The sequence below is a fragment of the Pyxicephalus adspersus genome, chromosome 3 (assembly GCF_032062135.1).
Source record: "Pyxicephalus adspersus chromosome 3, UCB_Pads_2.0, whole genome shotgun sequence".
Taxonomy (NCBI): domain Eukaryota; kingdom Metazoa; phylum Chordata; class Amphibia; order Anura; family Pyxicephalidae; genus Pyxicephalus; species Pyxicephalus adspersus.
The window spans coordinates 140,622,762-140,647,312 of NC_092860.1; the positions used below are offsets into that span (position 1 = coordinate 140,622,762).

Below are 24,551 nucleotides of genomic sequence, written 5' to 3' on the forward strand. Positions count from 1 at the left end.
GACTCTAATATCAAACATCTTGCATTTAGAAGCTACAGCAAGTCAGATTGGACCACTTCTTTTCCTATCTAGAATTGACTGGACTGACTTCCACTCAACAAAGCATGTTGATAGTTACATAAAGGGATAAGCGAGAATGCCTCTGACATTCTCCAAAAAATTTCCTTGAACGTCCAATGAGTCCGCGAACCGATTTTGCGGACCCATCAGATCGAGGAAATCATCACAGGAGGAGTACCGCGGCTGCATTCATGAATGCAGCCGTGGGAATCCTCCTGCGCGCTAACCCCGGGCACTAGAGGTTAAATGAGGGCAAGCCCTGATTTAACCTCTAGCGCTCGGGGAGGCAGGAGAAGTACTGCGGCTGCATTCATGGATGTAGCTGTGGGAATCCTCCTCTGCACGATCCTTGGGTACTAGAGGTTAACATTTAAACTTTAGTGCCCGGAGATCGCGCACAGGAGGATTCCCACAGCTGCATTCATGAATATAGCCGCGGTACTCCTCCTGTCAGTGTGAGTCCTGCGGCTGTGCTCACCACCTGCTCTTTCAATTCATCCACACAAATGTAGAATTCACCGATCCTAAAATCCATAAAAAAATGCACTGCTGTTGATATAGAAACCTACAACAATCATCATCATCAAAAAGGATACTAGAAAATGACACACACTGCACATGAGGATGATTCTTAAAAAAGTAAATAAACAAAAAAGCTAAACTTCCCCTAACAACTTCTCTGTAACATATTTATGTGCATAAAACAAAACAAAGGATGATGTCACTAATACACAATGTCCAAGCTTCTCCAAGCTTCATTTAAAGGTTCAGGCAAAAAATATATCATTTAAAATGCCAGCCCAAGTTATCCAGGAATTTTTAGCACTATTCACATAAACATGCACAAGATCCCTCTGAAAATATATGAATATAAATGTAAAATATTACTGACATGCTTTGCATTTCTTGCAAATTTAAGCAAATTTTTTAGTATACCTTTTTATTACATTGTATTGGTGTGTGATACTCTTCTTTCAACTGAATGTTTCTGAGGAGGACACTTCCTTACCCCCATCAGACAACTCAGGTGGAACGTTTCTCAAACAAAAAACTTCCCAAATGGTTTTTTATTATGTGTTTATGAAGCTTCTAAAGTTGGATTTTGAGGATTTTGTTGAAGTAGAAAAAAATGGCAACTAAATAGTCCTGTACATACCGTGTTTCAGTGGCAGTAATTTATTACTACGAGGGAATGTTTGAGGAATTGTCAGATTTTCTGTTGTATAAATGGAATCGAATACTTGGCAAATGTATAGGTTAGGGGTGTTCAAATGGACAGAATACCCACCTATCCCACCCCTGTCCACTTTCATTTTCTTATCCCTCCACTTGTGCTTGGATGATCCAAAATAATCCAGGACAGGTGGGGATGGATAGACGTTCGGTATGAATCTGAGTATAAACCCCAATGTGGGCTTGCCTAGCTCAATCACCTTGTAAATATGAAAAAGGAAATGGAAGTTTATATTCAATGGCTCTGATTTATTAAAGCTCTCCAAGGCTGGAGAGACTACACTTTGATCAGTGAAGCTGGGTGATCTAGCAAACCTGGAATGGATCTGGTCCAGGATTGAAAATATTTGTTAACTCCCCTAGCGGTAATCCCAAGTGTGACTCGGGGTGAATTTTACTTGCAAATAGCGGTAATCCTGAGTCACACTTGGGGTAGCTTTAACCTAAAAAAAAACCCACTTACCTTGTTCCGTTGTCGTCCCCTGTCATCCTGCTGGTCGCCACTGTATTAAGTCCAATACAAGGAAATTTTCATATAATATATATTTAATTATATTATTTAGATATTACATATGCTACACTTACATTACATGCTTAACTATTTTTTTAACTGATTTTTGTGTTTCTTTATTTAAAGTTTATTATTAAATTTATTAAATATTGGACATGGTGAGTTATGCCTAAAAATTATAGCCTACAATCTAAAAAAAAATTTCCATGCAAAAAAAAATGTAACGCTTTTTGCATTGAAATACGGACAGAATTAGATCGCTAGGGGGATTTAAAACTAGCAAATGACTTTTAAGAAATCCATTTAAGGTTTGCTGGATCACCCAGTTTTACTGATAAAATGTGTTGGAGACTTGGAGAGCTTTAATAAATTAGGCCCAATGAGTAGATATTCCTAAAGATCCAGCCCAACCAGAAGGAGGTATATTAGTCAAATGGTGCAGTGTGGAGGGTTGAGTCAGTGATTGGCTTTTAATTATATTATATATCCCAACAACGAGATCTACCATCCATGATTCTTCTCTGTTCATGGCCATTTGGGATTTTTGGGTATCCTGGCTCCTCCTGTTAATGTCTTCCTTTTTTTTAAGTAAATGCAGACCTGACACTGATAGAGGAAGCCTCTCATAATGACAATGGCAGCTCTGGGAACCCAGGGACTCATTATAGTGATCTTACCAATGAAGTCTTACAGAGATATTTGAAACCTTTCAACCTCTACCAAACATTGAGCACTTTAGGGTGGATTGCCACTTTGGCCCTGATTTATTAAAGCTCTCCAAGGCTGGAGAGAATACACTTTTATCAGTGAACCTAGGTGATCCAGCAAACCTTGATTGGATCTGGTCCAGGATTCAAAACATTTGTTAGCAAATATCAAATGATTTTAAGGAATCCATTCCAGGTTTTCCGGATCACCCAGCTTCATTGATCAAAGTGTATTCTCTCCAGCCTTGGACAGCTCTAGTAAATCAGGGCCTTTAGGTCCAACTAAACCTAAAATTGATTAGGCAATCCTTAATAGGAATCAAAGTGCTAACAGTGAATGAAACTAAAGCAGTGGACAGTGATGGACTTGTTTTATAGGCCAAATATGCTTGTACACTGCACTACAGCTCCTTTCCTCTCATCTCTGGATTTACCTGATGGAAGGGTCAATTAGGTGTGAGTAGGAAGAACAAGAGATGCTGAATAAATCCCTAATTATTAGTCCTGTCCTACAGTGACACCACTCATCCTAGGACAGGAATTAGTTCCAGGTAAAATTGCAGAGTATGCTTATACAGAACACACAATTGTTGGATTCGAAAGCATTCATTGCCTGAGCCACTGATACAATACTTGTAAGATATTAAACTGTTTAAGGCAGCAGTCCACGGCTCTGGCCAATGGGCCCCCCCCAACGTGGTTAGGAGAAGGACTATTCCCCCCCGAAGGATTGCAGGTTCAGGGCCGTGGGGTGTTGTGTTTCTAGACACAACCCACCAACTTTCCCATTGTAGGTTCAGACCTGTGATGGGGGAGTGGGCAGGTTCTGGCATCATGACGTCACTCTGGGGGAAGTTTCTTACCCTTTGAGTGACAGACAGCTCCCTGCAGATACGCAGTCCGGAGTCCGTACATTTAGTGGTCCAAAAGTCCAGAAAGGTTGGCGACCACTGGTGTAAGGAATAGGTAATGGGGCTAAGTAGACTCAAATATGTCTTATGTGACCTCAAATATCCTATGGCTGAATTCTTTCCCTTGTTAAACTTATTTTTGCTATGCTGTACGCCTATTGTACCTGTATCCCTCAATTGTTTTGTTTATTCCCCTATAAAAATCAATAAAACTTTTGAAATAAATACTGTTTTTGAATCTCAATACACAATAATATTTGTATTTTATATTTGTAATATTTTTATATTATATATTTTATAGTGCATATGTCCAGGTTTAAGTATTGTGGCAAATATTAAAGTGCTTTTATAAATTTATATATATATAGACAATAAATCATATGACATAAAATAGGCAATAATACAGATATGTGATAAGATATTTATATTTGTATTAAAAAAAATTCAACACAAATTATTTATAAATTATAGATAATCATAAACTATACCTAAATTATTTATAATTATTTGTTACCAGTTACTAGTTTTTGATTTGGTGTTTATTTGACACCAGGGAAGTTCCTCGTCATCACCATCCAATCCACCCCCCAGGGAAATTTGAGAGTCTTTTGAAGAATATTGAAATGAATAGACATACACAATGGGTTTGGGGAGGGACCTGTGGCTGAGGTTCCCAATCTGTTTGGATTGCTTGGAGCTGTGATTCAGCCACATGATCGCAGTCAGCTGATGAGTCAGACTCAGAACAGGAGAGGAGTTGCAATCACAGGAGGAAGTTTGAAAGTTTATATCATAGTACAAGTCCCATGGAGAAGTCTTATGTCTGGGGACATGCCACCGCCACCATGAGCAGGGTCTGGGGGGTCATCGGTGGGCTCTTCTACATTGGTAAGAGATCCCAAACAATCAGGGGTTCTGCATTTACTACAACATTACACTGGCTTTGTATCCTTTTTTTATATCACTATTACATTATGTAAAAGTTTTACTGAAAATATTTGCATTGGCTTCCCAAAAACAGTAAAAATTGGCAATGGTCCCTTGGCACCTTTAGTAATTGTAACTTCTTTTGTGTAGCCTGTAGACTTTTGTTGACTGCTTTAACTAAAATGAATGGGTTTATTTATCATATTAATTATATTTTTGTCTTTTACCACCCAAAGGTCACATTTCTAACATTTTTGTTGAATTAGTGTAAAGACATTTACAGCATATTTAGATATGTGTTGCTGCACTTTACCTGAAGTGCTTTGTGGTACCCCAATGCACTGCATTGCAGCACAGTGATGTAGTACATTTGAAAAAAAGGGTTCTGTATGTTTTAATTTAATTTACATTTTTTTTGTCTATGTTTGGTACATTTATTGCATGGGTCAGTCTTAAGGAGTTTACCAATTTAACCGCATACATCTGAATCAATATATATTTTCTAATGTTCATGACAACTGTTATTATTACTAAACAGGATTTATATAGCGCCAACATATTACACAGTGCTGTACTTTAAATAGGGGTTGTAAATGACAGACAGTGACACAGGAGCAGGGGAGGACCCTGCCCCGAAGAGCTTACAATCTATGCATAAATTCGGTTTGCACTTGCGTATAAATAAATCTGAATGGGATCTCTTTAAAAATGTGGTCTTTGCCCATCATTATTTTTGTTTATTGAAACTTTTTTGTGCGTCAGAATTTTTCTGAATGCAAGCAAACATTTGCCAATGCTTTTCCTGGTATTGCGGAGTAGGAAAAGTTTAGAACCTCTGCCAGGTATTGCTGCCCATGACTTTGTATCACTAGCACAGATAATTTATACCCACATTTGCGGCACAGATGGCAACACCTGCAATAGATCTGAGTTGATCATTTTGCATTGCCATCACCAGTAAAGTTACTGCTTGTAACAAGTCACCCACTAAGAATTTCAGAAAGCTCTAACAAATCTAAATCCTTAAAGTCCTGGTGATATGAGTGAAGGAAAGGTGAAAATAATCAGAACTCATGCATAACTCCCTTAATCTATCCAAAGCAAGAAAAACATTTGCTGGAATTCATAAAACTAACCTGTGAAGTGCTGGTAATGTAATCAAAAGACTTGAGGGCACTTGAAATAAGTAGAATGTTGCTCGAGGGGTTGCGTTCTCTCCTTTCAAAAATCACACCATGCTTTTTACAATTAAAGCACAGCCCAAGCACTTTATTTATTCTTACTTTTGTTTTTTATCATATCCATTAGTTGCATGCAGTGCAGAACCACAAAGCCTCTCGGGTGTTTTTGTGCAGCCACCGATCACATGACCCCGTGCCGTAACATTCCAAGGGACCACAAGGAGCCTACATTGGATAAGCCATGAAAACCCAGATTGCACATCTGTAGGATGGGAAAACTTCTTTGCTATAATACCACAGTACCCCCCAACAAATCCATCTCTGATGTAGTTTATGTTGGCTCCATGTATTCAGGGTAAATAGAAAATCTGATAGATATTAGATTTTATAAGTGCAGACAGCAGGTAAATCAGAAAAACAACCCTATCACCAGCAAAGACTCACATTTTTTGGTAGATCAGCACCACTATCTAACAACTGCAATAAATTACTAATACATTTTTGTATTTAGCTTTAGTTACTTTGAGTAAGTGATATACGTTCTGGATGGTTCTAGGCTTTCTTCTTAGAAAGCCTAGCATGCTATGCAAATAGTGTCATGTGTGTACAATGTGTTAACATTTTTGTCTTACAAATAATTAAGTACTGATTTGAAACATAGTATTCTGAACTTGTACACCTAAATCTAAAAAAGGAAACAGTAACATTTGGTTTATTTGTCTTTTTTAAGTTTTAGCTGTATACAATTTTTTAAATTTTTTATTTTTCTTTATGTGCTACATCTTAGTGTTGCAGATGACCTCCATCCTTTTTATCAAGTTAGTCTATCCATTTTTTTTATGAACACGTGTTAACTTGCATGCTTGGCTTTCCAAACTGCGGCCCACAGCATCACGTGTTGCATTGCAATTAACTTATAGGACCTGATTTATTAAAGCTCTCCAAGGCTGGAGAGGATACACTTTTATAAGTGAAGCTGGGTAATCCAGCAAACCTGGAATGGATTTGGTCCAGGATTCAAACCATTTGTTAAGAAATAGGAAATGACTTTGCAGAAATCCATTGTGGGTTTGCTGGATCACCCAGCTTTACTGATGAAAGTGTATTCTCTCCAGCCTTGGAGAGCTTTAATAAATCAGGGCCATAAAGTGCATTTTGGGTTTCAATAATGATAAATGACAACATCGCACATGAGCAATCACAGAACACTACTAGGAAGGAACATTTCCTGTCTTGCTACAGTTTCAGTTGTACAATATTGCTCTGGGCTGACTTCCTGCAAGTGATAAATGCCGGTGCAATGTATGTCAGTACACCGCTTGTAGTCTGTATACGGGCTGCATGTCATGGTGACCACACAGGAACACAAGTGGGAGACGGGGACAGAGCATTGTCACCCGGTACCAGGAATTGCCTGAATAAGGAACTCCATGTCAGCGTCACCAGGTATTATAACAAAAGCTTTAAATTTAATAAGAATAAGTCTCCAGTGATTGGGTTCAGATCCACTTTATTATTTTGACATGTAGTAGTAATAGAGTAGTGGAAGTCTCCAGTGATTTGGAGCTGGGTCGTCATACACCAGCACTGTGTAATAATTTTATATTTTATATGAGTTATTAAGATGTTTAAATATTTCCTACATTTATTTGGGGATGCAGTAAAGTAAAGCTGGTTTTTTTTTATTTCTTGCAGCATGTTTGGTGGGTAGTCAGCTGACCACAACCAGCACCACCACAACGGACCCCACTGAACTAAACTGCACCTCCATTAATACCACTGAATGCACTGCGTGCTCCCCTGGTACCTACCCCAATAATGGTAAGTGTGTATATTATTAGGGTTGGTAAAAAATGCATTTTGTATAAGTACAGGGGAAGAGGTGATCAGTTGGCATGTTCAGGATGCCCCCTTAAAGTTGTTGTATTGGGGCTCATGTTGATAGGTGCTCATTTTGCAAACTTGGGTAATCCAAATCCCATTGACCTTCACTGAGCAGTACTTATGAGCGTTCAGATGCTGCATTTTATCTGTTTTGCATTGCATTGCTTTTCTTTGGACACTGCAAGATCTGTTGAAGAACAGATGTTTGCTTCAATGATTCCAGCATTGTTGTTAAGCACCCCCAGTGTTCAGTGTCATCTCAATACTGGAATTGAGGGTCGCTTTAATGGCTTTTGCATGTTCTTTACAATTGTTTGTTTTATATATTGCTCTTACTTTGGCATTCATGTCAAAATGACAGGTTCACTCGGCAGGCCACAATTTTCTCATTCTGCCTATACTTGCTTGTGCTCCTTCCCTTCTCTGTTCAACTGGTGGCGCCCTCAGAAGTCCTCGGTACTTTTGATTGGGGGAGCTTGTGACCTTTACCTGTCCTTCCTTGCATACTCTACTCAACCCTTAGTGGCCAATCACAATGCTTGAACAAGGAAAGGGGAGCGCGTCATACCCTGTGTAAGCTTTGACACCGAGCTTGCATGTAGAGATTAGTTTTTGGGCTCTAACAGAAAAAAGGGGACCAGATAGGGAAAGCCAGGAAGGGAGTTCATTCAAGAGAACCTGTCACTTTATCCTAAATAGGACAATTCCCTTTAAATAATATGCCATAGGCTATTCAAGGTATCTCTGCAGCTTTCCAGCATTTTGCAATCATCAGTTTGTAACGCTGCGGGGTGACTTCAGTCAAAGACGGACAAAAATTTTCTCGAATAAGATTTGGTAAGGAAGAGGCAGTTTGATATAATTCCTTTATTTAATCCTCTTCTGTCATATGAGTTTAAATTGGGTGAGTGAGTCAGCTGCATAGCTATTTCTGTCCAGATGACAGAATGCAACCATTCACAGTATTTTCAAGACAAACAGGATTTGTAGATTGTCCCATTTACAGGTATATTAGGTAGATATGCCTTTCCTATTGAAAAGATCCGGCTGCTATTAACCTTGTCATAATGAACTTTGTAATTACTTTTCTTTTTACCATGGGTACATGTAGGTTTAAATAATTGCCATGGAATCCTAAAATTCCAGTGAGCTCCCCCATAGTAAGTGGGTTCCGTTGGGAACTCTAAAGAAAGGCATTGATTTCCATAGAGATGCTATGTAGGTGGTTGGTTTACCCTTTCAGCATGTCCCTCAATTATAGTTATTTACCCCAATGGTGGCTTTATTAAAGTGGCAATAGCATCATGTACAGGAAGACAAAAAGAGTTTAAAAAATGGTAATTAGATTACAGAGGATGAAAAGATGTTCTTTGTTTTCCCAGTCAGTAGTTTTCTTGTTTTAAAGGGAAGAAACTGTGTGCCTCCAATTTATATTAAGTGACCTCAACTTCACACCACTTGTGGTCAGATTAAAACATTATAAATAAACCTAATTTCATAATCTGGAATCCAACGTGCATTCAACCTGTGTTTTTAGGTGTTGTCCTATCAGGTTTTTCATTGTATTACAAGCTTATGGTGATATAAGTAAACAAAGTTTTCTAGGCAAAACAATAGTTATTATTGAAATAGTGGGTGATATTCATAGCACACAACACACGTTTATTACAATATTAAAACATCAAATTAGTCTGTCTCCTTATTCTGAGTTGGTGAGGGGAGGTAAACATTAGGACCTGATAAATTCAACAAAGTATTCACTGAGTTCAATGCTGTGGTGGTTGTAGAAAAATGTGGCGTGTCCCGACGCGTTTCGCCTAGAGAGGCTTCCTCAGGGCACTTAAAACAATTAGATTGTACAATGCATACAAAAATATTATACCTAAATGAGACAATTATTGGCTCATTAAATATTTAAAATTACCATTTGTTACACATATAGATAAACTGTTATAGTGGTAATCCAAACAAGAACACAGACAATGGTAATATGTCACACTGATTACATATAGTTAGTGTTGAACAATTCAGGTAATTGTATTCTCTGAATCTTACAGAGGCAGATAAACTAAGCCAGGGCTAGGCAAACTCTGGCCTTTAGGCCAGATGCGGCCTAGCCAGTAGTCCTTTCCGGCCCAACGCCCCCCTGGTCGATCCGGCCTAATCCCAGCTGGCAGGGGTCGGCAACCCATGGCTCTTTAGCCTCCTTGTTATGCCTCCCTTCCTTATTTACCCTGGCCGGCGTTAACACTTCCGCCGTCGGGGTAAGGGGACATTACCTCTCTTTCGTATGCATTGCAGAGGAGAGGGATTTCCTTTCAGGGGTGTTCCTGGTGGGGGGCAGAGCCATCAGCGCGCGACACGAGGGAGAGTCTGGCCTGGTGTGCCTTTTTGACCTCCCAAAATGGCATAGTAGCCCAAAATTTTGGTGACTCCTAAGCTAAGCCTATGGTAATGCAAAACCCCTTTGAAGGAGATCATCAAATGCACTTAATGCAATCTGAATGACCTTCGAAGCTTCTCAAACAGATGTTGTCCCCACAGGCCCTTAAGATACATAGGAGTACATATATGTACTGGGAGCCATATTGATTCCAAGAAGGCCCAACTAACATGGAAGCTGCATAGTCATTGTATGTGTTGAAAATAAGACTGATGTGAACTACAATACTTTTAGGAAACCCCTAAAGCAGACCATTCAGAGAGACAATGAAAATGTGGCCTGTAGACACCTAAAGGTTCATTTGAAAGCCAGGACATTCTGGTGGCACTTCTGGTAGTATGGAGATTATCTGGTCACTTCTTCTTCGTACATTCGTACTTCGTACATTCCTTTTGGCTTGTAAAGAGGTCCATTAAAGTGATGCAAGAGCCTTTGGAGGCCCGAATAAATGTTCAACACTTAAAGGGTCCGATGGGATTTGGGCTTGTGTTGATGGCCCTCATTTTTTGAGATTGTTCAGAATTTATAGATGTGTGCATTTGACCTTCACTAATCTACAAACCTCATCATTACACCTGTAGAAGTTGTCAATCTCCACAAATCTGTGTGGTTCATGGATGAATGTGTTAAATATTGACACTAAGGTGGTGTATCTATAGGGTTTTTTTAAACAAGTATTACAGTTGTACATTGTCTTGTCTACATTTAGCAGAAGAGTTGTAGTGCAGGAACCTCCATATACATTGAATGGATTCTTTAGGTAGGTCCTTACGCTACAAAGTTGATAAACCTAATGTTGACTGTATATAATAGGATTTTTAAAGAGGAATTTCCCATCAAGTCCTACCTCTTGTACTAGTTTGAGAACTGTGCTGCTCTTTAATTATCTTCCATTCTTCATTTCATGCCTACAAATTTGTATTGAAAGGCATTGCAACCATGGGACCATTTAATGCCCAGTTCCCCATAAGACCCCCTGTTTGTCATAAACAAACCCTATGGGCTTGAAGGAGTGTAAATAACTACTGTCGTGTCCTATATGTTGCACACAACTTCCATACAGCCAGTTTTCGTTTTCTCTGATCACACTGAATCCTCACTCAAGAATTGCAGCTATTTGTGTACTATACATTGCAATGTTGTTTTCCAAGTACAACTCGTGTGTGTTTTGTGTTTATTGTAATAAGTTATATTGTGTACTATGTTAAACTCCTCTTATACGGGAGAAGTGGAGAGCATGGTAAGGAGCTCAGAATGGTGTCTATACTCTGTAGTCTGCATCTGGTTCACTATTTGTGCTGTTCACATCCAGGCAAATCTGTGTGTATTGGCTTAGATTTTCAGGACCTCTAAATTTCAAGCATTGTGGAGTGTTTGTAACCAAAGTCTAATGCAGCACAAAGTTAAAATTTCAAGGATGGTTGGGTGACTTTCTTTTTTTCTTCTGAATTTTAATTTTAATACTTTTAAGGAAACCTAAGATATGGAAAGGGGTGCACAGAGTCAATGGCAGGGGTGTCAAACTCGAATACACAGAGGGCTAAAATTAAAAACTTAGACAAAGTGGCGGGCCAACCTTGAACTTTATTGAAAAAATTGAGGAAAAATTTCCTTCTCATTGGATATAAACCCTTTCCATATGGAAACAGAGGTTTTGGTTAACATTCAATCTGGAACAAGCTTATAATAGAGAGAGAGGCATAAAAATGTTTTTTTAATTTTTTTAAGAAAAAAACGTATGCCTCTTTTACTATTTGTAGCCTTTAAATTAAATTTCAATGGTAACCTTTTTGCACAGGCTAACATTATTATTAACAATATTCTTGTATGAAATTCCAACCATTCAAGTCCATGCCTTGGAGTAGCAAAGAAAACGTAAAGCTGAGGGGGAGTGCTGGAAATGCCAGACCTGGCCAAAGAGGAGCTAAATCTTATGAGTGGCCCACCGCTGGAACTCCCTCTTCATTGAAATAGCGCCGCTACTAAAATTCCTGGCATTATTTGTGTCTATAAAACAGTCGATTGCGGGCCATGCATAGGGAGAGAGCCCACTGGTCTATAGACACGAGTGATGCCGGGAATTGTAGTAGCGACACTATTTCATGCAGCGGCGACAAGCTGCAATTCATATTTAGGATTCCTTTGGGGGCCAAAAAAATGTTAGGGGCCAGAGTTTGACACCCCCTGGTCAATGGGAATAATACCACAGCTCAAAAAAAAATGTCACTTGCCAAGGATTTTTTCATATATTTAGTGTATTTCAGGTCTGCTGAATTCAGAAATAAAATTGGTTTCATTGAATTGGCTCTGGTTTTTGTGATACAGGAATCGTAATAGACGATTTTACCAACAACAAATGTTAACGCAGCATAATATTATCAATCTTTATTTACACCAATGTTTTGCATTCTATATAATACATGTAGGATTATTTTCATGAAACTGAGGGTTAGGGGAGGGTTTGGGGACAGCAGCAGCTAAAGGGCACGTAGATTATAATGGGTTTATTTGGGTAGTGTAGCGGCTGGGTGGAATGTTGGTAGCCTGAGGGACACTGTCATGTCTTGTGTGCACTGTGAGACATGGGGAAATGGGGGAAACTGGTGTGAATTATAAGATGGGTGGGGCTGTAGTAGCTGGCAAGCAGTTTAGGGAGCTGTGAAGACACTACATGGCTTGGTGGTCACTTAAGGCTCTTCAAGTCACTAGAAGGGGTGATTTGCAGGGGGCATAAGGGGTATTTGGATGTTGCACCGTTTCCCTTTTCCCTCACTTATAGACAAGAGAGGCTCTCCATACAGATGCAAGAGGAATCACAGAATTGTATGCACCACCCTGCACTGAAAAAGTCTCTAGCTGCATTCCATGCCTCTCCACAATGCGGGGTGAAGTGCCTGGCTCTGGGATGCTGGCATTCACCGCTTCTCTGCGGATCACACTGCTGGACACAACCTTAAAGGTTTTCTGCCAGACCCTCCTTTCCCCAGGTCCAATTTCTAAACAGGCTTCCATGCAGCTAGGGGGCCTTAGGCAGGTGTCTGGTTTGCTTTGCTGGTAGTCTGACTCTGATCTGCACACAATTTAAGTATTTCTATGACTAGTAAAAGTAAATTTAGTAAGGCATGGTTAACAAACGATCAGAAATTGAGTTACTGGTATATATGACCATGACTTTTTCTTTGGCTCCTGAAGATTGTATACTTGACTTGTTTTGATCTTTATTCTTCCTTTCCTATAGATATAGAGTTCTGTTTGTGCTGTTCCAGTGGCAACTGTATAAACTCCACATATTGTCTGCCTTGCCTGTCTGGATATTACCAGCCACAAAGTGGTCAAGCATCATGCCTACCATGCCCACAGGGCTTTTATACCAAGTAAGGAGTACACATTAATAATACTATCTTTTACTGATGCAGTTTTAATGCAAATTTGTCCAACTTTCAAGTGTAACTTACTGTGGAATGTAAATGCTGGTGTTTTGTCAGTCAAGTTTATTTTTTCTAAGCAACCCTATATCCAGGCTGGAGAAAAGTTACCCCTGCAGTATGATTCACTGCTGATTTTGGGAGACTGGAATAGGGTCATTTTATGCATATACTTCACTCCTACAGTCTTTGTTCAAGCCGCACTCCTGATGATTTGTAGACGGTTCTCTTTGTTGTTGTCTGCTCTCGTTGTAACCACATGCCATGTAAAACCACTGGTCATCGTAGTTAAGGCCTGCTCGTATTCTAAGTCCTTTGGACAATGGAGTAGACTGATGGCTGCCAGTGCAGTAATTAAATTTGTATTTATCTTCCCCTATACAAAATGCACAGGGTACGGGTTGACTCATTGCAAGGGTCTCCAGCCTGGGTTTGAGCTATAGGCGATATTTCACCAACAGCAAAATTAAACTTTTACCAAACTCCTTTGGCTTTATGTATGTACTCGGGTTTGTACCCAACTATATATCTGTATAGCTAAACACAGCACTATTATCTATAACTACTAATCAGATAAACTGTGTAGATTATCACTAGGCACTGTATGTCATGCCCTGGACATGTCACAATTGTTTCCTTTGAACTGGCCATTTCTTGCACAAAACACATAAAGTGTGGCTGGATGACTTTCATAAACAATGCTTGCAGTGCTCTGGCCATGTATAGGTATGATGGAGGGGGACCACTCATTTTTTACATCAACATGGTTTCATCCTCAGTGAGGGGTAACAGGCTCTTCATATCTATGTGATACAATGGCTAATAATATTTTTTTTTTTCTGTAGCACTTCAGGAAGTGTGGGTTGTCAGTCATGTCAGCCGGGAACGTTTTCTAATGTGAGTGCATCAGTGCTGTGTACACCATGTGAAAAAGGTATGATTCTGTATGTATGTAAATGGGTTGCTCAAATAATACCCCCTTTCCTGCATATACAGAATAAATTGGTTGGTATTGTCAAGGGGTTGATTTAACACCGAATAAAACTTGACTTAGGCTACGTACACACGTCAGATGGTTCTCGTCTAATAATCGGCTCAGGGCTGATATTGGAGGAGAATCTGGTGTGTGTACAGCGCTAGTCAGTCGTTCCGGCGGATCGATGGACGAGGAATGATCGTAATGCAAGTAAAGGGGGGAGAGCGCAGCGCGGTGACGCTAGGTTGTTTTCCCCCTCCCCTCTTCATAGAGCATAACGGCGCTGTATGTACAGAGCTTGTTCATGCATTTTCTAGTTATTTGTCATTGTTTGGTTTGTGAAAGATCCTTTAAAAAGACAATTATTGCACGTGTGTTAGCAGCCTTACTCTATGGTCCTGCACATCGGGAGTGATAGTGATAACCGCTTCCGCTACTGTTTGCTGGTCTCCCACCAGTAGTGTTATCAACCAACTCATCTATGTAACCATGCACAATGCACTACAAGACTGGAGGCTATCATAGTAGAATATAGGTGATCCCGCAAACCTGGATTGGATTTTTGAAAACCGTTTGCTATTTGGCAAATGTTTTAAATCCTGGACTAGATTCATCCAGGTTTGCTGTATCAACCAAGTTTTCCCATGACAGTCTATCTTTTTCAGTCTTGGAGAGCATTCATAAATCATGCCGTTTGTCAAAAGTGATATACAAGGTTTTATAGCTTTTTATGAGTTTTTTTATGAGGTTTTTATGAGTTTTATAGCAAACTGGCAAAACAATGGCCCTATCATTTTAATAATAAAAAATGTACAGTATATATAAAATACCAGAACAAAGCACCTTTGTTTCTCATCGGTATGTGCTTGTCTCCACCTTGTATTGTTTTCATAGTGTTGTAAGTCATTATGTGTACATAAATTAGAGCCAGTATTTAGATAACGACCTTCTTGATGTACAGGACTTGATGGACTTTGATCCACAGATCTGGTAAGGGGTCACAAGGCAACCCTTAAAATATTGGACAGATGACTGCCAACTACTAGCAATTGGCTGGGATGTAATTCATGTCAGTCAATTTGACCAAACTTTCTCGAGCAAGTGTCAGGGAAAATCTACAGATATATCTCCTCTGCAAATCAAATTAGTCTGAATTGCCCCTCCAAACCATGCAAATGTAATGGTTCCTACAGCTTTAAAATATAGATGTTTTTCCAAACTGTACGCTACTATTTTGGACTTTTTGGCTCTCATAAAGGGTTGTAATAAAGTTCAACTGTTAAGGTTGCTGTGATGGTCCAAATTCCTTTAATTTTTTTTTACTTTTTTTTTTTTTTTTGCTTCCTTTAAAGGTTTCTTTTCTTCGGTTCAAAATGCGACACAATGCCAGCCATGCGCACCGGGGTCATTTTGCAAGTTAGTAATTTATATTATTATTATTATAAAAAATTATTATTTTTTTGTTACTTTCCTTTTGGATCTGTATATAGAGCTGCATTCTATTTCCAGTCCAGCTTGTAGTACTTCCTGCAGCCCGGACACTGTAACTTTCCCTCTGTGCTTCAATTATCACCAAAAGGTTTGGAGTTAACCGGAGGTTTCTGTAAAGCTGTTCACATTACAGTCTGATTTTACTAACCATTATGTAGTACACAGGCTGTCCTGAATAGATGTAAACTGGATGGGTTCTTCTTGGAGCCTCTTTCACTATAGTTGTTGGTATATCTAAAGAAAATTGCATTTTGTAGAATTTTTTGCTGCATTTGTCAAATATGCACTTGCCTTAAAGATAAATCAAGCTAAATGACAAATTCACAATACGGATATTTTAAATGCAATTTATAGAGTAGGTGTTCTTTCTTGCTGAGAAATAAATGGAGAAAAACACATGCAGTTTGGTATATTGTCTGTATAACCTGGCAGCAGCATTGTGTGAGTGTCACTGGACATAGACTGCCATTATGTTTGTGATTTAATACACATTTCTCAATATGGTGATAAACTAATTGAATGTATATATTTCCCCAGTACCTCCCGCTGTGCTACCTGTGCTCTATGTCTAGCTGGAGAGGAGGCTTTGAATGGTGGCTCTGCAAACTGCACTCCATGTCTTCCTGGTAAAATACGTATTTAGTATCCTATTTTATAAACTAATCTCTAACTGAACAGCTTAATAAAGGATGGAATGCATATATGGGCGCTGTGTAACCTGACAAAGGAATTGCATTGCCCCTAATCTAGTCACAAGGCTCTGATGAACAGTACAGTCTCGTGCATTACATTTTCTTTAGGTAGTTTTCACCTCCCCATAAAGTGATGGAGGAGGAAATAAAATGGGTGACCCTCAGCAGGTTTTTTAATGAAGAAGAGGTCTTTAGCAGTATGATATTTGGAAGAGAGGGAACCTCATTGGGTGATTGAGAAGAGAAAGGAAAGGTCCTTAGCATTATGACAAAGTGGAGAAGAAGAGAAGCACCAGTAGTACGATGATAGATTAGAGAAAATGGGGTTTCACGGTAGTTTGATGATATAGAAGAGAGAGAGGACATTGGCAGTGTTATATTGGAGGATAGCAAAGAGAGAACTCCAGCTGGGTGATTGAGAAGAGAAAGGTCCTTAGCAGTATGATAATGGAGGAGAAGAGAAGCCCCAGTAGTACGATGATAGATTAGAGAAAATGGGGGTTCCTGGTAGTTTGATGATATAGAAAGAGAGAGAGGACATAGCAGGGTGATGGAGAAGAAAGGAAAAGAAAGAACCTTGGCAGTATAATGGTGAAGGAGTGAAGAGAGGAACATAGCAGGGTAATGATGGAGGAGAAAAGAGATGACCTTTGCAGGGAGATGAAAGAGACTGAATAAAGGCCCTCTGTAGTATGATGGAAGAGAAAAAAGTTATTAACCTGGTGTGAAAATCATTCGCTCACAATAAGTCAATCTGATCAAATGGTACTTAATCAAAACAGCAGCTTGTATTAAGCTCATCCGGAGAAAACAATATTGTGATGGGGCCTCCATAAATTCAGCCTTAATAACTTGCATATCTCTCCTTACTCTTTATAGGAATGTATAAAGGACCTGGAGATTCAAGATGTCTGTATTGTCCAGAAGGTAAATACCAGGTGGACTCTGGAGCAGATCACTGTGACTTGTGTCCTGTTGATCACTATTGTCCTGTAAGTAGATTGTTGAGATGAATCTGTTTTTGGTAATTTAGCATCACATAATTGTAATTTTGCGTATTTTAGGGGCCTATGGCACACAGGGACAATATAGTCTTAAGTGTATATAGGCCATGACCCAATGGAAGGAAGATCTGACCACAGCACGACCATTTAGTAGAACAATCAAGAATCACTGATAAAACAAGTTTGCACATTCGAAGTGTCAGGATGTTTCATATACACCTGACTGTTTGAGGCCCATGACCAAGTAATGATGCAAAAATAGGAAGACAGCCCTTAAAGCATATCTAATTGTAAGAATATAAATGTAATCTATTGCGGGCTACTGGTCTATGGTTGGTGGGTGCATTATTTTCCTATTTCTAGACTTTCTCCTTTTATGAGCTGGGATTCTTTAACACACAGACTATCCAGTTATGACCTCACAGATTGTCTTCCATAAGAAAGCCCATTAATGAAGTCAATTGTTGTGGTTTACATATAATTTTAATAATATGGACATCGACAATGAGGTTTTAGAAGTAAAATGGGAAAGTTAGAAAAATATAAGAGGACAGAACTCACCTTACCCAATTTTGTTTTTCTTCAAGGTTTCAGTAACAATCAAGTAACCTATTTAAATTTTTTTTCCTGTGTGCAGAGTCCTGACGTCGGCCCTATAGGCTGCCCAGATGATGCGTTTTGCCCTGCCGGAAGCACAGAGCCCAGTTATTGTATGGAGACCTTCTTGCAGAAGTCCGGGGACTCCTGTACTCTGGCTCCTTTCACCATCCTCCTACTTGTTATTTGTGTAGCTGGTAAGCTGGAACCCAGTGTTGCCTTTTTTGGTTGGAGGTTACATAGTCAGTTTGAAAAAAAGACAAGTCCATCAAGTTCAACTACTAGGGAAAAAAGCATATCCCAGATAAAAAACCCTATGATCAAGAGGAAGGTAGAAAACCCTGGTACAATTAGCTCCAACAGGGGAAAAAAATCCTTCCCAATTCCCTGGGGCAATAGGATGTTTCCTGAATAAACAGTATGTTATCTGTAGCTTTAATACCCAGTTATATTCTATAATGGTGGCTCATCTATTTGTTTTTCTACTTTTCTAATTTTTTTAGAACCCAGTTTTAGTAAAACAAAAGTTTATCTGAAGGCTCCTAGCTTTAGCAGATGCAGAACGGTAATCTTTCCAAGCACAAACTTTGACATTGTAAAAATTACACCGCTCTTAGGTTTCATAATATGAAGATTTATATTATGAGATGGACATTCTTGCTACAGTATGGCATGGACTGGTATAAGGGTCTTTTAAGTTTCCTGAGACCCATCGGACTCCCAAGTAAATTAGCCATTGGACTCCTATATGGATTCTGCTACCTGGGGTTCTTCAAGAATTTACAATCTCCAATCTGAGCTGCAGTATGAATAGATCTACAAATTTTTGTGCTGACCAAGATTTCGAGGTGTTTTTTTTTTTTTTGTAAACTATTTTAAACAAATAGTGGTGTTGGTTTATATTCGAGAACATAAGTGGGCTGAGTTTGAAGTATGTATAGCCAAATCTTTTATTTTTGAAGTTTTGAAATAGAGTAGGGAAAAGCTGAAGCTGGGTACACACGTGCAATAATTGGCTTTGGCAAAGCTCTTTCATGATCCTTTCCATCGACAAAAGACTACATTATGCATTAACAAGCGCCGTTCTGCTCAATGGAGGAGAGGGGGAGAACGATGGAGAGACACCCTGCTGCTCTCTCTCCCCCCTTCACTTTCATTATGATCGTTCATTGTCTGCGGATCCGCCAGGAAGGTCATTGAGCTCCGTGCACATGTCAGATTCTCGTCCGATACCAGCCCTGAGGTGATTATGGGATGAGAATCATCTGACGCATGTCCGTAACCTAAAACCCATCCACGTGTCCTGTTGTGGAGGTTTACCTTTATTTCCAGTCCCGTGCATGAAACCGAAGTGGGGAGACCTCTGCAAAATGAAGTAAATTCTCATGTTAGGTGCTGGCACAGGGCTGCCCAAAGAAAGACATACCATCACCTCCATGTTCCATGAACAAATCTAAAATATGTGACAGTATGAAAACACAAGTGGAAAAAGTTTTGGCCATAAACCATGAAAATGTCAATTTCAGAATACAACAATCCTGCTATTAAGGAAGAAAATTAGAATAATTTCCTTTGTTATTTTCTGACTCATGAATGTATCCCGCTGTGTTTATATAATCCTATAATTCCAGGGGGCTATCCCTATTTTTATGTTTCTGTTCTCTTTTTACACAGTGCTGCTCCTTGGAGTGGTTTGTATGGTGCGGAAGCACAGGCAAGCAGCGGAAAGACATCCCATGGCTGCCTTTAGCCCGAGATCTCCTTTACTAATGCCACAACGCATGTCAAGCTCTAACTATGGGGTCTCATACGACGCTGAGCCTGTGTATGCTGGATGGTGATCAGATTAGACTTGAAAATATTTTTTGTGTTTAAAGAAAAGAAAAATCTGTACAGTTTGTGAATAATCTGTATTTAATATTCCCGTTAGATTTTCTGAACCTATATATAGTGTACAGCTGGTCATCTGTAAATATTTGTGCTATGTATATGGCAGCTGCATGTTGGGGGGGAATGTCTGTTGATTTCTCCTTGCCTTTTGATGTATAGAATATTTCTTATTTCTGCAAGTTATTGCAGAACTTGGTTTGGTTTTTGTATTCTACCTAATAGATGTTTTTCTTTTTTCTTCTAGTAGTTTGTTTAAAATATTACAGTCCAGTTACAAATGTAATGTATTGCAATGTGGGGGTAAGGAAAAGTATTTTTGGTTTTTTGTGCTGCTCATTTATAAATGTAGGGTAATTTGGCTTCAAGTTAATTTTGGGTTATGGATAGAATGGGGGAAAACTTGATCAGGTTTGTATTCCTAGCTATGACTGCCTGTTGGTGCAATCACTGTGTTTTCCTAGGGTTGGTGGTGCTAGGACGTCAGGGGAAATCCAAGGATGGAAAGTTAGAAATAAAAAATTGCCCAAGTAAGGATAAAGAAAATAAAAAATAATTCTTCCTGTCTTGGTGAAAAACTCAAATTGTTTTGGTTGCAGTTAATTTAATTTTACAAGCCTTAACCCTAATCTTGATGTGGCTCTATTAATAATGTAAGGGGATGTGTACTCGGGCCGAGTCCTGACATTTATCATGGATTTTACTGCCCCTGCCTCCTGAACTATCAGCACAGGGAAAGGAGAAACATTGTAACTTGCTGTGTTATTGGCTGCATGCCTTTATTATTATTGGCCAGTATTTATATAGCGCCATATATTATGCAGCGCTTTACAAAGTCCATAGTCATGTCACTAGCTGTCCTTTTAAATGGGCTCACTATCTAATGTATAAATCAATAATCAAACTCCATCCAGATAGTGTCCTGGCCTAGATTCTAACCTGTGACCTAGCAGCGCAAAGGGAAGAGTGCTAACCACTGAGCCACCATGCTGCCCATATTGACCACATCTACCAGAACTTGAGCTGCCCTGGGACAAAAGCTGTGGTTGGCAACCCATGGTGAGAAACCTTTATGTAGCTTATCCAAAATTTTGCATGGATTCTAATTAAGCCAGTGTTTGCATCAAATTATCCAGGATTTTTTTTAAAAACCTTCATTAGGCTAGAGCTTATTTCTTGATGCTCCAGGTCATAACCAGGCGGCTAGCCTTCGTATCACTACCAAGCCACCTGCCAGGGCCCAAGTAGTAAAGTGGGCATAATGGCTAATGGTTTATAAAACATTTGCCTCTGTGGAAAAATGCCAGTCTGCATCCAGCCTTAAGAGGGTGCTCGGCCTATCCTAAACTTTCAGGCTTCCCAACCAGGTTCCTACATCCTCAGAACTTTCTTTTCCATGGGAAACTCTAGGATTTGTTTTTATTTTCTGGATTATTTCTTCATGGAAGAACTGAAAATATAGAGCACATCTTGACATATTTACCCAACGATATCTTAGTGGAACAGATAACTAAGAATGGAAGAATTTTTACTGTACCTGTGTACAAAGAGTGGCTGACAGCTTTCATGAACAGGGGCCCCCTGAAATAATCAAAGAGTCACAACTAATAATAAGTGAGTTTAATGCCGATAGAAAACATTAAAGAGCTGAACAGAATATTGACATGCGAAGATGGTGAACACAAACGTATTATAGGAGTTGTTTGTGGTTAGGGGCAGTTTGGGCATTAGTATATGTTAATCTGACCGTCTGCTTTTCCACTATCGGTAGGCTGTGGCCTGGTTCAATACAGATTCTGCCTAATAATTCTAAAGTCACACCTGAGTATATATGTGGCTGCCTTGCACTTTGATTGAAAGAATGCCATATTGTGGATGGGCAAAGCACTGAGGCTAAAAAACTCGCGCCTGAAAATTCTGCCAGACAGTGCTGATAGGGTTGGGTGCAAGAAGAATTTATAATAAAATCCAGTGGGAGTAAAAAAATTATTAACCATACACTCCTTGCTCTGCAAGTACAATATGCATTGTTGCAATTACATTTTGATACTTATAGCTTCCTAGTAGCTATTGACCCTAATGACATTAATTGTCTTCATTGAACCAGTAGGCATTTTTACAGCAACTTCTGTGCGTCTTTGAAAAAAATGCCGCAGACTGCTCCATGCATGCACTACACAATCTAAAGGATCTGGTCAGCTACCAAATAATTAATAGTAATAATCTAGTTTTTGGAAAAATACCTTTTTGCATTTTAATCAGAATTCAAGCCAAAAGCAAGATAAAACCAGTTTAGCCAATTATTTCAGTTGCAATATTTACCTTTTCCTGCTTCTAGATGTCCCCAGGCTTGGAGCAGTATTATGAGAACTGCAATCTCTCCTACTCCAGCAGAGCTTTGCACTAATACGCCCTTAAATACAATAGGCAGCAGTAATAAAACCTGCAATACTAAATTTCTTAGAATAACACTCCTAAGTTTCTTGCTAATTCATTAGAGCGAGATGGATACGTCATGCCATAATACAGCTATGAGCAGTGTTCTCCCCAGCCCCTTTTAGCTAGGAGCACTACCTGGCTGTTTTTGGGTGGTTACTGAAAAGTTAGGGCATAATACAGGGGTTGACACCCACCTACAGCTTATTTCCATCTACCTTAATGTGTTTTTTATTGGTAAAATATAAAACATTGCATATTGATGTTTTCATTTGCAGCCAGCAGATGCTAGTTACATGTACTTGGTTATAACAAAACCAATGTTTAGTGCTCAGGACCTGAGGATGAAATTCACACAGAGCCAAGACAGAGACTCACTCTCTGATATTAGAGTCAGCACCTTTAAAATGAAGACAAGTTGTGATGTACACATAGCCCCTAGTGCTCTGGTAATCCTTTAGCAGAGGTGCACCATTTTAAATGGGAATTTGTTAAATCAAGACTTTACACTAAAAAAAGTTAATATTGTATATTTTCTTGTGTTGGCTAAAGGGTACAGTAAGCACCAAAAAGGTCTACTGGATCACCCAGCTTCACTGATGAGAGCGTACCCTCTCCAGCCTTGGAGAGCTTTAATAAATGAGTCCCATACTTAGAACACACGAAGCAGATAGATGTCTAATTTGCAAAGGTAGACACTGAATTCCTGAAATTCTAATTTAAAACTTCCAGGGAATAACCATTATGTTTACTTTGCATCTATCCCTTCAAAGTGGAACTAAATCTCACTATACTCACCGGTTACCCCTCAGGGCACCACCGTCTTCTAACTTGCAATTCTCAGCCAATAAGATTGTGCAGGAGAAGCCAGGATTCTCTCGTATCCTGCCATGCATAAGCAGCTCATCTTGTATTTGACTTCATGGAGCAATCAGGCAGGTAAGAAGATTCGTTGCAGAAGACACATTTAATAAACCATTTTTAAAAGTGGAAGTTGAGTTAAAATCTCTAAAAAGAAATCTGCTGTGTGCCCTAGTGAACAATATGAACTAGCAGAACCAAATAGCACAAGCAAATAGATATGTAAATTAGAACTTTGCATAATCGTTTTGAATATATAAGGCTGGATCCAGAAGTCATTGGATACACACATCAGCCACGTACCTAAATATCTTGAGAGCAGCAATAGCCTGCCTGTTTTGAACACAAATCAATTATAAATGTATTTCCACCACTTACAGGCAGCATTGGACCCAAAACTTGGATGAACAGATGCCAAATTAAATGTCCCCACATGGCCATAGAAACCATGTGTTTATATAAGGAGGAGGACATGTAGCAGATGCTTACCAACTGTTTGCTAAGTTTAGTAAAACACCAGTTAAACTGCCAGGAACACTCTACTTTGTTGTCCCACTTTAAACTAGCACAATTTGTTTGCTCCGAGTTTTATAGAAAAACTTGGATGGTATATTGAAATATTGGCCAGTCAGGGCACACAGCTACTCGTTTCCTTGTATGTGTCGAAAGATGACAGGTCCAGGATCCTGTTATCACTATATCCTCTGCATCGGATTTTTCTGGGTCCATCACAATCCTCATCAGCCATTAGGTGGCTACTGATGATGTGCAGGAATTACAATATTCTCTGCACTGCCAAGGAAAGACCTATCCTATAAAGGCAAAGCTAGGCTCCACACTGTGTGGTGCAGTCACCATGGGGGAAAAAAAAAAAAAAGTAGACTTTGTATGTCTTTTGCCCCAAACCCTTACCTCCTGGTAACTTTTTTGTTTACTTGCAAATCGAGGGAAAAAAAAAAATCATGGTTTAATTTTACAATTCCAAACATATTTGTATATGGAGGTAGCCATAGCTGTTTATTACACATCCTTTACTATATTGTGCCACCTCTTTCCATAGTGACAGAACGATTGCATTAAATGAAACACCAACTAATAACATTAAAAGCAACACTTTTAAAGCAGGCAAATGTGAAAATCCGAGATCACATGAAGATGCATTTTTCAGTATTAAAACCACATGTGTTATGTGAGTAAATAAAAAAAATAAGCACACACAAGTAACCCACAAAAAAACCTTGTCTAATTCGGTTGGGAAAAGGATACAAAAAAAAACCTTGTTTGGTTTTTAAAGTTGGAGTAATGATAAAATTAAAATAGCATTA

General features: G+C 39.1%; 1 protein-coding gene across 2 annotated transcripts; it reads left to right on the forward strand.

Annotated features, from left to right (window-relative positions):
- The first annotated feature begins 4,155 nt into the window (after positions 1-4,155).
- LOC140327244 (uncharacterized) lies at positions 4,156-24,436 on the forward strand. Of its 2 annotated transcripts, none has more exons than XM_072406563.1 (9): positions 4,156-4,310; positions 7,226-7,351; positions 13,096-13,231; positions 14,128-14,216; positions 15,611-15,674; positions 16,287-16,375; positions 17,321-17,433; positions 18,083-18,239; positions 19,717-24,436. In XM_072406563.1, exons 1-9 carry the CDS (start codon positions 4,229-4,231, stop codon positions 19,881-19,883), a joined length of 1,023 nt encoding a protein of 340 aa, XP_072262664.1. In that variant the 5' UTR covers positions 4,156-4,228; the 3' UTR covers positions 19,884-24,436. The 2 variants fall into 2 exon arrangements, with proteins under 2 accessions (XP_072262664.1, XP_072262665.1); XM_072406564.1 differs by lacking the exon at positions 4,156-4,310 and adding an exon at positions 6,839-6,976.
- The last annotated feature ends 115 nt before the right edge of the window (positions 24,437-24,551 follow it).